The following is a 17,596-nucleotide window of genomic DNA, read 5'->3' as shown; positions in this document are numbered from 1 at the left end:
TGGGAAATGACATATTTTAATTATCTATTTTTTAAGATATTGACGTAATTCATAGTCAAATGTTGAATCTGCCAAACAAAAATTCGACAGCTAACTTTAACTAGCTTCGAAGATGTTAATTCCAATTCAATTCAATGATTTGTAATTTCGCAATAATTAGAAAATTGAATTTTCTCGAACAGCTTTTACCGATTTGATAAAACCCAAATTTTTGTCTATTGATTCGAAATAGAATGAAATAGCGCGGCATGCGGCCTACAAGTCTTCTGCAAATATGAAGAATATTTTGATAATAGCGTTAACATAGTGTTTTTCCGCTAACAATTCAAGTAAACTGCAAAATTACGATTTAAATAAGAATATAAAATTGCACGTATATTTATGAATTATAAAATTAAATATATTACATATGTAACTAGAGTATTTAAATTGTAATATGAAATTATGCGTCATAGTTGTTTCATTTTAGTTATTTTTCTGCAAGCATTTAAGTCGAAAGGGTGTTATTTAACACTAAAGTTTTCCGATTTGAGTCGGCCGTCTGGCCTGACTGGTTGAAGGAATAAATGAACTTGTTTTTTCGGGTTATCAAAGGTCAATTTTCAAAACGGCCCTAAAGGATTATATAGTTTTGCATTTAAACTTTTTTAATTTAAGACTAAATATTACGTAAAGAGACGAAAATAAAATGTTTTTTATCCGATATTTTTTTTACCGATATGTGACGCTAAAGTTGCGGAGCTATCTTGACGTACATTTGATTATGTAGGTATACTTGCGATGTTTTGTTGATGCTTGATAATAATCGGTCGCATAATTTTACAATATTGCAATATTGTATGTGTATTTAGTATTCAATTGTTAAATTACACAGATTGCATTGGAGTATCAAACCAAGAATTTCCATTTTTTAAATTTATTACAAATTATTACACAACTCAATAATACACACCAGCATTGATTTTTTGGGCGAACATTTTCCGATGTTCTTATTGGACACCGATGTTAAGGAATGCATCGATGTTTTATTTTGAAATATCGATATACATCAAAAATCGATAAATGGTAAATAATCGTTCATTGTGTATCGTGTACAGATAGTGCTATTTCTTTTGCATCGTGCCCTCACTATGAGCAATGCCGTATGTAAAATTTCATAATTAATAATTTGTACAATTTGTTTGAAATTAACGAATTAACGTAAGAAACAATCTGGTAACTCTAAGTTAAGCATTAATTGATATGGTATCCTTGTGTTGAATTTCTCATATATGTACATAGAATGTTACGAAATGAAGTAGTTCGCTTTGAGTCGTTAAGTAGAATAAAACACAGCAATGAATTGAATGATGATATAAACGTTTTAATATAATTTCTACGAAATCAACGCTTGTCTTTTCACTTTTGTACTACTGGCGATCTGATCATGACCAAATTCCAAACAGGTTATGGGCCCAGTATCTGTAGTGCAAGTAAATTAGATAGAGAGTGCTGTGAACAATAAGCCGTGAAAAATGGTAAGTGCATTTATTAAGATAGAGCCGCTAAACGCGGAGAACTATGACACGTAGAAATTGCAGATGAGTGCCATACTCTCGTGAAGAGCGATCTATGTGCATATGTAAACATCTCAAAATTGTGCCCAGATGTGGAGGCTGAGCAAGAAGCTTGGAAAAAGCAAGATAAGAAAGCTCGTGCAGACATCCTATTGTCAATCAGCCATCTGAATTGGCCTTAATCGAACACTGTGAATTGACAAGAGAATATTGGTTGAAACTGCAAGAAACGTTTCAATCCAAGGGACCAGTGCGTAAAGCCAGTTTACTTAAACGTGTAGCTTTGTTCGTATGACTGAAGGTAGTGACGCGCGACAACATATAAATGATTTCTTTGATGCAGTAAAGAAATAGATGGAAATTGGTGTAGCCATTGGCGACGATCTACTCGCGATTCTTCTGTTATATAGTTTGCCGGATTCCTATAAAACATTTCGATGCGCAATAGAGACACGTGATGAATTTCCAAACCCCGATATTCTGCGTGTGAAAATATTAGAAGAATCAGAAGCGCGTAAAGGCGAAAGTGAGCGCGAAGAACAAAGTGCGTTGTAGGCAAATCCCCCGAAAAGGCGGAGGGAAAGCAAAAAAAGATTAAAGAGAAACGGGAAAATATTATACATGCAATAAAATCGGTCATCTTGCGCGCGACTGTCGAAGTAAATCGAAACCAAAAGAGAAGAACGTGCAAACGAAAGTAAAGCACATTAAAAAGGAAGACTAATGTATGTGAAAATGCGTAACAACATAGAAGGAAAAAGTATATGTGGTGCCTCGACAGCGGTTGTACGGCACACATGAGCACTAATATGTTTCGAGAACATTGAAGAAATCGTGAAAACATGCATTTTGGCGAATAACAATACAGCAACGGTGAAAGTTGTCGGCGACGTAAATATCGAAGTTAAAGAGAAGCGTAAGAACCATGTGTGATTATATGAAACAAGTAAGAAATCTACAGTCGAGTGTGTTCGACTGTGAGATACCCGCTACCCATTTTGAATATAAGCAAAATATTACGGTAATAATCTCAAAATATTAAAAATAAATATGCATGTATTCTCGATCGGGATTTGAACTCGAGCACCATCGACCGGGTGGTTAAAAAAAAAAAAGTGTGTACCCGAGCGGGCTCGACAACCCAAGCACCACCAGCTCGGCTTACACTCTACCACCTGAGCTATTGCATTGCTTATGAACTATGCATACAGATACAAATAAAGAGGCGAGCATGTATATACGTATACGCATACATACAACACATACATGGAAGGAGTTTTTGCCATAATAAACTATTTCTTTAATAACTTTAAAAATTTTTATCTGATCGCACTTAAATTTCAGGAATCACAAATACCATTGCTATTATTGTATATACCAACCAATATACCACGTCTATCTTTAATATTACTCTTGCTATTATTGATTTGCAGGAGCGGGAGTGGGGCGTGGCAAAAATTTGAAACAAACTTGATCTGCGTGCAAACATAACAATAATTTCGAAAAATTATAGCTCTATCTGTTATAGTCTCTGAGATCTAGGTGTTCTCATACAGACAGACGGACATGGCTAGATCGTCTCGGCTGTTGACGCTGATCAAGAATATATAGTCATGTACACCCACACATACCCTAACGTTAAGCTCATTATGTATGTACAGTACGTACACGGCAGCTAAGCTTTCACAAAAAAGCTTGAAGCCTATCTTATGCTGAGATGAGTAATTAAGCAGACTTGGAACAGTACGCATGTACTAACAAATTAATTGTAAGATTAAACTGAAGTCTTTTTTTTGTGAAACCTTTTTACTCTACAAAGAAGTCGTAAGAGGTATTACATCGAATACCGTCACTATCAGCCAATAACCGACTAAGAAGTCGTGGCTGAAGGCATTGATCTACATATTTCATAGCTGAGACGAAGAGACTTTCCATCTAACTGGCGACGAGGATTAAACAAATACTAAGCAGTAAAACCAGCCATCCGTAAGAATTTACAATACCACAACGCACCTGGTGGTAATAACTTTTTGGACATTGCAATACACATGGTCCAACAAGCGAAGACCAACGTAAAGATTAACATGAAACATATCTGGAAAGCTTTCATCGGCACGTGCATACGAAGACGGGCTCAAAGAAGAACCGAGAACATACTATGAAAGCCGACACTAAGCGAAGAAAAAACAAGTAAGAAAGCTACAGTCGAGTGCACTCGACTGTAAGATACCCGCTACCCATTTTGAATAAAAGAAATATATTTTGCGATATTTTTCTCAAAATATACCAATATACTGCAAAAAATACTAAAAATATACCAAATAGTATATTTGGTATATTGATATAGTACCGCATTCAAAATATACCATAGACGGCACAATATACCAGATTGTCATCTAAAGCAACTAAGACCCCTAGTAAGTAGGCGTGTTTGCTCATAAAAAAGTATTTCTTTATAACTTCCACAATTTTTATCTGATCGCAACCAAAATTTCAGGAATCATAACTACTATAGTTATTATTGTATATACCAAATCTATATAGCAACTCTAGCTTTAAAATTACGCTTGTTATTCGATTTTTTGATTTGCGGGGGCGGAAGTGGGCGTGGCAAAAAATTTGAAACAAACTTGATCTGCGTGCAAACATAACCAAATGCTGTCGAAAAAAAATTATAGCTCTATCTCTTATAGTCTCTGAGATCTAGGTGTTCATACGGACAGACGGACAGACGGACAGACACACAGACGGACAGACGGACAGACGGACATGGCTATATCGTCTCGGCTGTTGACGCTGATCAAGAATATATATATACTTTATAGGGTCGGAGATGCCTCCTTCTACCTGTTTACATACATTTCCTGCCGGCACAAAGTTATAATACCTTCTACCCTATGGGTAGCGGTATAATTAACAATAGCTCAAGGTAAAGCAGATAGCTAAACAGAGGAGCTTATAAACTTTTTTGAGAAAGCTTTCATTGATGAAAGAACATTGTTAAAATAAGAAGCAAGCAATTAACTTACTCAAATATTCAAACAAAAAAAAAATTAAAATTAATGAGAATAGCTTAGCCACGTTTAACTCACCATGAAATGCATAAAATTAATACAAAATTTTGATGGTACTGATACAAATGAACTACCAAATGTAATAGCACAAATAGAAACAGTTCTCCCAACGTTTAGTGTTTTCGACGCGCCTACCAAAAGCATTTGATTTGGCTTTATAAAAAAAAAATTTATAGGACTATGCAGGCCAGTGCTTCATAGACATGGAATTATAACCGAATGGGAGCGGTTAAAGCAGATCATTTTAAAACATTTTGGTGAAAAAGAACTAGCGACGTTTTAATGATATGTTAAAACTGTGTCGAGTTGAATCAACCATAGAAGAATATTATAGTAAAATTAAAGAAGTATCTAATAGATAATACATAATCGAATACTAATCCATAACGATGATACATACACTACTTCCGAAGTAAACCGAATTGCACTCCGCGTATTTAGAGACAACTTACCTACTAAAACAATGATATTCGCGAGAAATCCGCATCCTTAGATAATGCTTACAAAATCATTGAAGATGCTAGACATCAAAGCTACACATTATACGGACCGACTTGAAGAGATAATAATATACAATAAACCAAACTTTAGAACCAATTTTAGAAACATAATAAAAATGTAAACGAATTGATAGTAACACAAAGCAGTTCTGGTGAAGCTAGTGTGACCAACAAGACAATGCTACAAAAACTGAATATCGAAGATCTGAAGGTGCATTTAGCGCAATAATAAAAACAGGGGTATCACAATCAGTCGAATAATAACACAACATCTAAACTCTACTCGAATGTCGACAAACAACAGAAATATGCAAGTTTCTGAGCCAAGCAAACGTACTTTTGAACCAATGGATCTTAATCAGTCTAACGTAAATTTTCAGATAGAGGGGCAAGACGATTACTACATATAAGAATTTAAGGTAAAAAGAGAACACTACTCTTTATTATTGCACAGGAGCCGAATTCAGTGTTATTAATGAGAATATGTGCCACCCAAAAGTGGAAAATAGATATTGAACTAGAAGTTAAAGCAATGGGTAACAAAATTAAATATACAAGTTATGCAGGTGGTTCCCTTTGTTTTTCAAGAATTTAAAGCTGAAAGTTATATTTGCGAGTTTTTAGAATATAAATTTCACAGCCCTTTCGATGGACTAATAGGGTGTATTATACTTAATGATATGAATGCAGTCATCGATTACGCAAACCAAAAGCTTAAAGTAAATGACGTTTACCTTGACCTTTTTATACTACAAAATCCAGTAAATATAAATGTAAACAGCTTAATTCAAATGAATCTAACTGACCCACAGGCAAGACTCTTCATAAATAACCTTACAAAAAAATTCGAAAATATTTTTTATAAAGAAGGCCAAGACTTGAGTTTCACAAGCGAAATTAAGCACATATATTGTAGTTACAAAGAAATGATATTGCAATTTATTCAAAGACATACAAATACCCGAAATACATAAAGACGAAGTCAATAGGTAATAGAAGAAATGTTAAGTCAAGTGTAGCATGCGTACATATGTAAATTCATACATACATATAATAAGGCTGCAACACTTTGTTGTTATGCCAACAATGTTTACATAAGGCAGCGACTTTGTCGTTTACGGCTAAGTGCCTTCTGCACATAATCAAGTGCATTCGATATATGATCCGCACTTGATACAGCGACCGCCCAAATGGCTAAGTCAGCGTTCTCACGCTTGACCGTCGCTATGTATTCATATGCGCGCATAACTCTCTCTCACATGATTACTTATTGTTACAATTATATATATATATAAGTACAACATAGCCGTCTCTCAGCCGCCGCCTGCGAGCAGCGCAGCTACGAGACTTAGCTTACTTAGACTTAAGAAATATTGTAAAACATATATACATTTTGATCGTTGGAGCGCACCACTGCTGTCCTCAAATAAAAGACCCAGAAAACAAGCAGACTATTTGTTTCTAATTTATCTGTGGAGTTGGAGCTAAACAGCAGTTGTTACAATGTCTAATAAAACTAAAATGTAATAACTATTATAGTAGTTATTACATTTAGTTTTATTAGGACATTGTAACAACTGCTGTTTAGCTCCAACTCACAGAGTGGCACCACTGCTGCTCCTCAAATAAAGACCCAGAAAACAAGCAGACTATTTGTTTCTAATTTATCTGTGGAGTTGGAGCTAAACAGCAGTTGTTACAATGTCTAATAAAACTAATGTAATACTATTATATGGCGACCGTGACAAAGAAGCTAAGGCTCTCTTCGAAAAAAAAAAAACAACGCAAAAACACAAGAAATCAAAGTAACGAAAGTTTCCAAGAAGTGCACAAAGGAGCAGAGAACACACAAGATGAGACTGTAAAGCAAAAAAAATAAAAATAATAAAAAAACAAAAATAAAGAAACACAGACAATCAGCGCCCGCCAAATAAAAGAAAAATCGAGAATTCAAATGAAATAAAATAAAGCTGCTGCTATATATAGTGAATGTGAACTTACTACAACAGCAACACACATGAAGCAGACATTTGTGGGCTTTGAAAGTGTTAGTGTGTGAGTGAGCGTGCAAATGTGTGTGTGCAAGCAAACTGCTACTGCCACCAAAAAAAAGTACACTGAACAAACAATGAAAAGTGCCAAGTGAGAAGTCCAATACATACATAACAAAAGTTAACAAAACATGGTGTGCACATCCGCACACTATAAGCAACGTAGGAGTAGCAGACGAGCTACAGAATCAAAATTAATCAACAAGCGTAACAAACAAACTATGGTGTGCACATCCGCACACTATAGCAACGTAGGAGTAGCAGACGAGCTACAGAATAAAAATTAATCACAAGTGCGAGTGGCAGTCGCGCCCTTGTACCATCGAGGGACAACCAGGAAAATATTTAAAAAGTGTGAATGACAGTCCGTCATTTGCGCCATCGATGGACACCCGAAGAGGAAAAATTAATCAACAGGTGCGAGTGGCAGTCCGCCCCTTGTACCATCGAGGATAACCAGGAAAATATCTAAAAAGTGCGAATGACAGTCCGTCATTTGCGCCATCGATGGATCACCTGAAGAGGAAAAATTAATCAACAAGTGCGAGTGGCAGTCGCCCCTTGTGCCATCGAGGGGGAAAATCTGCAAGATACATTCCGGCAGCGCAACCAAGTTGCGCCCACAAAATACTGAAATTACTCTAATTTTAATTTGCCTGCATGCAAAAAATAGCAATCGTACCATTGTCACAACCAGGGCAGTTTCTAGCTGCGGGTTTTCTCTTTTTTTTTTAAAGGTAGGGAAGTATGTAAAAAAGGCAAAATAATATTTTTAAATGAAATATAATAATGCCTAAATATATAAGAAAACAAAGAGGAGGTCAAGACTCCTCATCTAAAATTAAAAATTACATAGAAATTGTACAACCCGAAACTGAACAGTTTCTGGGAGAAACATGTGGCTCTAAGACAAGATTAGAGGTCCACATATTAGGGAATTAGAGGCATATAGAATATATGAAGAATATAGAGCCAGAAGCCAAATATGCCAGCATTTGTAAGGGTGCTTTTGACAATCCTGGCTGTGAATACACATGCAAATCACATGTGGCAAAGACGAAGAACTAAATAAAATAATATACTAATAAATCTCGAAAAAAAAAAGTTTTCATTCAGTAAATGATATATTGAAAAAAATTTCAAAAATAATTTACTTTTCATCATTTCATCATTACATCTCAATTATTTTTTTTTTGTTGATCTCTGACAGCATAACGAATGTTAAAAAACAAAATAGAGCAGTCAGAGAATCAAGTATGAATACCCCAAGGGCCAGGGATCTATAAGATAGCAATTAAATCTAAATATTCACCCAAATGGGCTTAGTAGACGTTAAGACAGTGGATTCACTGCTACGTTATAATAAGTAGAGCCAAAACAGTGGATTTTGATTTAATTAACATTCTGTTAATTATAATAACCATTGTGATGTGCGCAAATTGTTTCTTTAAGCTGTATATAATTGCACAAATAAGTGCTTAAAAAAAGATATATATGAGCCAGGCAAATGACCTGGACAAAATATAAATATTATACAGGAAAAACAGCGAAAACAAAGAGAAAACATTTAATAAACAATAATGGGAAAAACCATTAAAAGAATCTTGAAACAAGTCTTATCTAGAGACCCAGAGTTAGTTGAAAGAGTTAAATTCCTGGTATCATATAGTCCTACGTATATATGTAATTTCGAAAGTATATATATGAGGACATATGACCTAGATTTCTCCCCATTTATTGGCCTATCTAATAACGAAAAGGCTCAATTATTAAAGTTAATACCCGGCATAGAAATTATGACGGTATTTAACGAGAAATCTGAGGAAATTAACTACGAGGTATTTAAAATAATAAACCTCGAGATATATGTAAAAAACAAACTTGCTCGTTCGTATTATGGAATGGCCAGAACTTTCTGAGCGGATCCAAAATATTTAAACGAAATTCGATAAAGCGTATAAATGTCTAACTCAAAATAGACAAACGCACACGGATACAGTTAATAGGCATGCCTTAACATTAATCGACAGTTTCAACGAAGCTCGATTACTGATACATCAACATAAAGACGTATTAACCAAAGAACATTGTCAGAAACGTCAAGGCTCCTATAAACTAAGAAATAATATCCAAATAGTCAAAGACAGACATAATTTAAATCTAATTTTACCTTCTATTTTGAACACACCTGTTAAGTTGGAACTCGGTTGAAAACCTTGAAGTTCGGACGGAGGACATTCAATTAGAAGAAGAAGATTTAACAAATTTAACAATCCCTGCTGTTATCACACTGGATTCCAAAGATATTTTATCTGAAGTGAAGAAAGTACTGATAACAGCCTCATTATGGTTGACACGGCCGCTGCCCAGAGGGCATATATTAGGGAAATTGCACAGCATCCCAGAATTCCACGGAAAGAAAAACCGTCTTGAAAATTTTTAACGCATTAAGACTTGTCAACCTAACAAAGGGAACCTATGAAGAAATTGCCATAGAATTAATTAAATCAAAAATAACTGGCACGACCCTCAATAAAATAAAAAATGAAACCACAATAGATGGAATCATTACAAAACTAAAAGCCGTAGTTGTCGGTGAAACACCTGCCACATAAAGGGCAAAAATGGATACATTAACGCAGAAAGGCAAACAGCCACTCAGTTCACAAATGAACTAGAAAATTCTGCGACAGCTTCTTGAAGCTGCTTACATTGACCAAGGCATACCATCTGAAAATGCTGACATGCTCAGCCACTACAGAAGCCGTTAACACAATGATTAGTAAACTAGTCCACAAAGTGTAAGAACCGTTTTGGAATCTGGTATTTTCACGTACCATGGATGCTGCCGTGAGTGCATACATCCGCACTAGTACAAGACTTACTGTAGTGCGAATACAGTGATGTACTCCAAACGCGGAAATAACAATTACCGCGGTAGTAACAATCGTGGTAACTATCGTGGGTAGAGGTAATGGCCACTACCAAAACAGATCTTATAATCAAAATAATAACTACGGTAATCAAAACAACAATTACCGTAGAGGCCGAGGAAATGGAAACAATAATTCCAATCGAGGCCGACACAATAACAACAATAACAATACAAACAATGTTAGAGTTGCCCAGAATAATTCGGAAACTCTCAACCTTCAGATGTTCAGCAATAGGACATACGGTTCATACATCAATCTTAATTTAAATATATTTGTAGATTTCTACAATGTAAAAACTAATAAAAAGCTTGTGTTTTTAATAGATACTGGTGCAGAATATCACTGTTAAAAGAAAAATTCTGATATCTTTCATGATATCCAAATTAACAAAAAAATCAATATCCAAGGCATAGGCCAAGATATAATACAGTCAAACGGACTGATTTCAATAGAGATACAGACAGGTAAATACATAATTCCACACGATTTCACTTAGTAAATTTGCACTTTGCAATACCTTGTGATGGAATAATAGGCATTGACTTTATCAAAAAATTCAATTGCCAGTTAGACTTCAAACCAAATGAAGATTGGCTCATAATGAGACCAAATAATTTGAATTTCCCAATTTATGTTCCAATAACATACAGTTCTGGTAATAATTCCATTGTTCTACCAGCAAGATCCCAAGTTGTCCGAAAGATTCATCTGTCATCAGATGAAGAAGCTATATTAATACCCAATCAGGAAATTCAACATGGCATTTATGTTGCGAACACGGTCGCAACAACCAAAAATGCATTTGTCCGATTACTGAATACAACCAGTAATGATCAAATAGTAAATATTCATAGCCTAAAATATGAACCACTTTCGAACTATGACATAGTTCACGAAAAATCAAGAAAAAGAAAAAAAACTGTCTTATCTCAATTAGCTAAAAATTTCCCACCACAATTCAAAAAGGAATTGACTAATTTATGCACCAAGTTTAGTGACGTATTCGGACTCGAAAACCGAATCAATCACTACCAACAATTTCTACAAGCAAAAGTTAAAGATTGAAAGATGATGAACCAGTATACATAAAGAATTATAGAAGTCCACATAGTCAGAAAGACGAAATTAATATACAGGTACAAAAATTAATAAACAATAAAATAGTTAGAACCGTCTGTATCACCGTTTAACAGCCCACTTTGTTAGTTCCGAAAAAATCTCTTCCCGGTTCAGACAGGAAAAAATGGCGATTAGTAATCGACTATCGTCAAATTAATAAAAAACTGTTGTCGGGATAAATTCCCGCTACCTAGAATTGATGATATTCTGGATCAACTAGGAAGAGCGAAATATTTCTCATGTCTGGACTTAATGTCTGGCTTTCACCAAATTGAACTTGAAAAGGTTCAAGAGATATAACGTCATTTTCAACGAGCAATGGCTCGTATCGTTTCACACGATTACCTTTCGGTTTAAAATAGCGCCTAATTCATTTTCAGAGAATGATGACTATTGCATTCTCTGGATTAGAACCTTCACAAAGCATTCCTTTATATGGATGACTTAATAGTTATAGGTTGTTCCGAAAACCATATGCTTAAAAACTTAACTGATGTTTTTGAGAAATGCAGGGAATACAACCTTAAGTTACATCCCGAAAAATGCTCATTTTTCATGCATGAAGTCACCTTTCTGGACATAAATGCACAGATAAAGGAATCTTGCCAGACGACAAAAAATACGACGTCATTAAGAATACCCAGTCCCTCATGATGCGGACAGCGCTAGAAGATTTGTTGCATTTTGCAATTACTATAGACGTTTTATCAAAAATTTTGCCGACTATGCTCGTCACATAACAAGATTATGTAAAAAAGATGTTAAATTCGAATGGTCAACTGATTGCCAGAATGCCTTCGAACATCTCAAATCGGCACTAGTAAATCCGAATTTATTACAATACCCCAGATTTCAGCAAAGAATTTTGCATAATAACGGATGCAAGTAAGCAAGCGTGTGGAGCAGTTTTAACTCAAAACAAAAATGGCCTCCAAACTTCCAGTTGCTTATGCATTCAAGATCGTTTACTAAGGGTGAAAGTAATAAAGTACAACAGAACAAGAAATTGGCAGCAATTCATTGGGCAAATAACTTATTTCAGACCATATGTTTATGGTAGACACTTCACTGTCAAGACTGATCATAGACCTCTAACCTAACCTGTTTTCAATGACTAATCCAAGCTCCAAGTTAACGCGCATGCGACTTGAGCTGGAGGAGTATAATTTCACATGTAGAATATCTGAAGGGCAAAGATAATCATGTAGCGGATGCGTTATCAAGAATAACCATCCAAGACTTTAAAGACATACAAAATAAAATCCTGAAAGTCACTACCAGGTACCAAAGTAGACAGAATTTCTGCGCAGAAAATGAAAAAGTAGAATTGCCAAGGCAATCTACAGAAAAAGCTTCTCAGCCCAACGTATACAACGTCATAACAATGACGAAATACGAAAAGTAGTGACCTTGCATATAAAAGATTCGCTATGTTCTTTAAACATGGTAAGAAAATTATAGCAAGAATATGATATTGATGATTTATATACAAATGGATATATTAACTTAGGCCAACTATTCTCAAGGCTTGAAAAAGAAGCCGGTATATTACAAAATAAGCCAATTAAAAATAGCACCGTGTGGAAAATATCTTTGAGAAAATTTCAATAGATAATTTCAAAATAATGGGCAATGAAAAATTGAATAAATTAAGAGTAGCGCTACTCAACCCGGTGACTACAATAAATACAAATAAAGAGAAAGAAGCTATACTGTCTACACTACATGACGATCCAATACAAGGAGGTCACACAGGCATTACAAAAAACCTTGGCCAAGGTCAAAAGACATTATTACTGGAAAGGGTATGACTCGTGATATAACACAGCACATCCAGAAATGTCAAAAATGCCAGAAAGCTAAAGTAACTAAACACAGCAAGACCCCATTAACTATAACAGATACAGCTATAAATGTTTTCGACAGGGTTATAGTAGACACTATTGGTCCATTACCCATGTCTGAAAATGGTAACGAGTATGCAGTCACTTTAATATGTGACCTAAGTTGCCATACCTATACCAAATAAAACGCTAATACTGTCGCTAAAGCAATATTTGAATCTTTTATTCTGAAGTACGGTCCAATGAAGACGTTCATTACGGACATGGGAACAGAATACAAGAATTCAATTATAGACAATTTGTGCAAGTACTTAAATATTAAAAAATATTACGTCTACAGCACACCACCACCAGACAGTTGGAACAATAGAGAGAAGTCATAGAACTTTTAATGAATACATACTTTCATATATATCAGTTGATAAGACGGATTGGGACGTATGGATTCAATACTTTGTCTTTTGTTTCAACACGACCCCCTCTATGGCACATAATTATTGTCCATATAAGTTAGTATTTGGTAAAACAAGTAATTTACCAAAACAATTTAATAGCATAGATAGTATAGAAGCAATATATAACATAGATGATTATGCTAAAGAGAGTAATATACAGATTAGAAGTAGCATATAAAAGAGCTAGGATAATGATAGAAGATCATAAGAATAAAAATAAGGTACTATATGATCAGAATGTAAACAATATAGATATATCAGTAGGAGATAAAAGTTTATTAAGAAATGAAACAGGTCATAAGTTAGATCCTAAAATATACAGGTCCGTATAAGTAAACGGAAATAGGAGATAGAGATAATATTACAATAGTTTACAGAAAAAAACAAAAAGCAGAAAGTTCATAAGAATAGACTAAAACATTTTATTTCATAACCACATTTAGTATGGCCATACATAAGTAACACAATAGATATATATTTTATTTTTTTCTGATTTTCTTTTTTTTTTTATATTAAGTACAATCTCAATAAATAAAAAAAAATAATGCAAAAAAAAAAAAAAAAAAAAAAAAAAAAAAAAAACTTTTTTTAAATCTTATAGAATTTTTAATAATTGAATTGAAAACTTTAACATAACCAAAATAATATAAAACGAGAAATCTTTTATTTTCAAATATTATTTTTATTTAAAAAAAAAAAAAAACACACAAAAAAAAAAAAGAAACAAAAAAAAAAATAGTATTTAATTAATACCTAAAATAACTACATAAATTACGTTATTTTTTTAAAAGAGGGAGATGTAGCATGCGTACATATGTAAATTCATACATACATATAAATAAGGCTGCAACACTTTGTTGTTATGCCAACAATGTTTACATAAGCAGCGACTTTGTCGTTAACGCTAAGTGCTTCTGCACATAATCAAGTGCATTTCGATATATGATCCGCACTTGATAACAGCGACCGCCCAAATGGCTAAGTCAGCGTTCTCACGCTTGACCGTCGCTATGTATTCATATGCGCGCATAACTCTCTCTCCACATGAATACTTATTGTTACAATATATATATATATATAAGTACATAGCCGTCTCTCAGCCGCCGCCTGCGAGCAGCGCAGCTACGAGACTTAGCCTTACTTAGACTTAAGAAATATTGTAAAACATATATACATTTTGATCGTTGGAGCGGCACCACTGCTGCTCCTCAAATAAAGACCCAGAAAACAAGCAGACTATTTGTTTCTAATTTATCTGTGGAGTTGGAGCTAAACAGCAGTTGTTACAATGTCTAATAAAACTAAATGTAATAACTATTATACAAGGTATCGTCAGACATTCAAAAAGCCCATACAAGAGCCCTTTATGGGTAGTTCAAAAGAAAATGGACCAGCCTAATAAGCAAAAGTGGCGGCTCGTTGTAGACTACCGTAAACTAAATAAGGAAACTATTGAAGATCGCTTCCCAATCCCAAATATAGATGAGATTTTTGACAAGTTAGGAGGCTGCAAAATATTTTCAAGCCTAGATCTCGCGAAAGGTTTTTATCAAATAGATATGGACATTAAAGATATACATAAAACAGCGTTTTCAACAAGTGGACATTACGAGTTTCTTCGTATGCCTTTTGGACTGCGGAAGGGTCCCTCGACGTTTCAAAGACTAGTGAACAACATTGTTACTCCCATTATTGGGCAATTTTGCGTCGTCTACATGGATGGCATCCTTATATTTTCAAAAAATATAGAAGAACACGTCAATTATCTTAACTCTGTATTCAGCTGCCTATCTAAAGCAAATTTTTAGCTCCAATCAGACAAATGTGAATTTATCAGAGAGGAGATTGAATTTCTTGGCCGCACTATAAATTCAGCAGGTCTTAAGCCAAGTCAGAATAAAGTCGACGCAATCTTTAAAATAAAATTACCAACAAACCAGAAACAAATTAAAAGTTTCTTAGGAATCACATGTTAGGGGCTGTCCATATTTTACGTAATCACTTAGGGGTGGGGGTCGTCAGGGGGTTAGGGGGTCAAGGAAATGATTATGTTTGATTACATGGCGAGGGAGGGGTCTTGGACAATGATTACGTAATTATTTTATAAAAAATTTGTTTTTAAAAGTATTTATTCAAAAATTGGTTTCGCGTCGACTACTCCGTCGATAAGTACCGAATGCAACTCTATAATTAAGTCGATATACATATGCTATTATTTGTATATCGAAAATCAGCTCTTCGTTGTGAAATTATGGAATGAACCGTAATCTGTTTTAAAGTTTCGGTTGTGACATGTTCTGCAAAGGAATCAAACAGTGAATTCTTTCAATCGTTATTTAAAACATATAAGCTGCGATATCCAGACAAAAAACCGTCGGATTGCCAAAAGGAAGCAACGGCAATATGGAAAACAGCAAAAAAAGAAGAAAAAGATTTTCAAACGTATATAAAAAATGTAATAAAAAAATATGAAAGTCAGGTGCAACAAAAAAAAATCAAAACGATGTCAATTTTTATACCCGATACCCATAGGGTATTATAACTTTGTGCCGGCAGGAAATGTATGTAACAGGTAGAAGGAGGCATCTCCGACCCTATAAAGTATATATATTCTTGACAGCGTCAACAGCCGAGACGATATAGCCATGTCCGTCTGTCCGTCTGTGTGTCTGTCCGTATGAAACACTGGATCTCAGAGACTATAAGAGATAGAGCCATAAATTTTTTTCGACAGCATTTGTTATGTTTGCACGCAGATCAAGTTTGTTTCAAATTTTTGCTACGCCCACTTCCGCCCCCGCAAATCAAATAACAAGCGTAATTTTAAAGCTAGAGTTACGAATTTTGGTATATACAATAATTACTGTAGTAGTTATGATTCCTGAAATTTTGGTTGCGATCAGATAAAAATTGTGGATGTTATTAATGAAATTCTTTTGTATGGGCAAAAACGCCTACTTACTAGGGGTCTGAGTTGCTTTGGCCGACAATCTGGCACTTTTTGCCGTCTATGGTATATTTTGAATAGTGTACTATATCGATATACCAAACATACAATTTGGTATATTTTTAGTATTTTTTAGTATTTTCGGTATATTTTGAAAATGATACCGCAATATTTTGCCTTTATTACAAATGGGTAGCGGGTATCTCACAGTCGAGCACACTCGACTGTAACTTTCTTATACTTACTTATAAATTGTGACAAACACATGCTTTTGCATGTTGGTGGAAAAATTATTATATTTTTTTTAACTATTTACAGAATATATGTACTCCTAAAAACGATGTTCCTCACTCAGCGATCGATAATGAAAATTCTACTGATCTAAGGTCTCAGCAAGGTAAGTGAATTATAAAACTATTTTAATATTGGTTAAAGAACAAATCACCCAAAAACTTTTAAATTTTAGATGAAAATGGAAATCATATTCCTCAATCAATGATCGATTCAAATGACAATTCCATCGATCTAAAAAATGAACATGGTAAGTAAATAATAATCAAAAATATTAGTAAACAGACCAACTAAATCACTTAAATACTTTACTATTGTAGATGAAAAGACAACAACTAATGTCAACAGCGAAAAAAGCAACAGAAAGCCTGCGCAGGAAAAGCCAAAGGCAAATATTGTATCCTTAACTCAGAGAGCAGCAGTCCTAGCGCAGGCAAATAATTCAACAATGTCTAGCGAAATCCAAAAGGAGCTTGATAAAACTAGGCAAGAAATTGAAAAGGAAAGAAAAAGCCTCAAGCGCAAGCAACAAATTGCAAAGCTCAAAATAAATACAGGCAGAATAAACAACAAAAATTGAGTTGCCTTGAGGAAATTCCTGAAGCTAAAAGTTTTTGTACCCAACGATCTACAGTTGGCAGACCCCCGATTGAAGACGATTAACCGCTTCTCCATAAAACTATTTTGGAGATAGCCATGTTTGGAAGTGGAGCTGAGGCGCACTAACCTTGTCAGAAGTGTAAAAACCTTGTCTGATCTCCATGAAGAGCTCAAAGAAGAAGGGTTTAACTTGTCGAGAAGCGCAACCTATCTAAGACTATTG

The 17,596-nt window shown here is 34.6% G+C and overlaps 1 protein-coding gene across 1 annotated transcript; it reads left to right on the top strand.

Moving 5' to 3' along the window:
* Nucleotides 1-1,486: 1,486 nt before the first annotated feature.
* On the top strand, nt 1,487-17,388 carry LOC117577229 (uncharacterized). The gene is made up of 4 exons (XM_034262220.2): nt 1,487-1,517; nt 16,801-16,879; nt 16,949-17,023; nt 17,094-17,388. The coding sequence occupies exons 1-4, from the start codon at nt 1,515-1,517 to the stop codon at nt 17,351-17,353; spliced, it is 417 nt and encodes a 138-aa protein (XP_034118111.2). The 5' UTR covers nt 1,487-1,514; the 3' UTR covers nt 17,354-17,388.
* Nucleotides 17,389-17,596: the final 208 nt, after the last annotated feature.

This window comes from Drosophila albomicans, unplaced genomic scaffold, assembly GCF_009650485.2.
Source record: "Drosophila albomicans strain 15112-1751.03 unplaced genomic scaffold, ASM965048v2 ctg38_pilon, whole genome shotgun sequence".
NCBI classification, from domain to species: Eukaryota; Metazoa; Arthropoda; class Insecta; order Diptera; family Drosophilidae; genus Drosophila; species Drosophila albomicans.
Note: the sequence above shows the minus strand (reverse complement) of the source record. Positions and strands in the feature narration are given on the sequence as shown.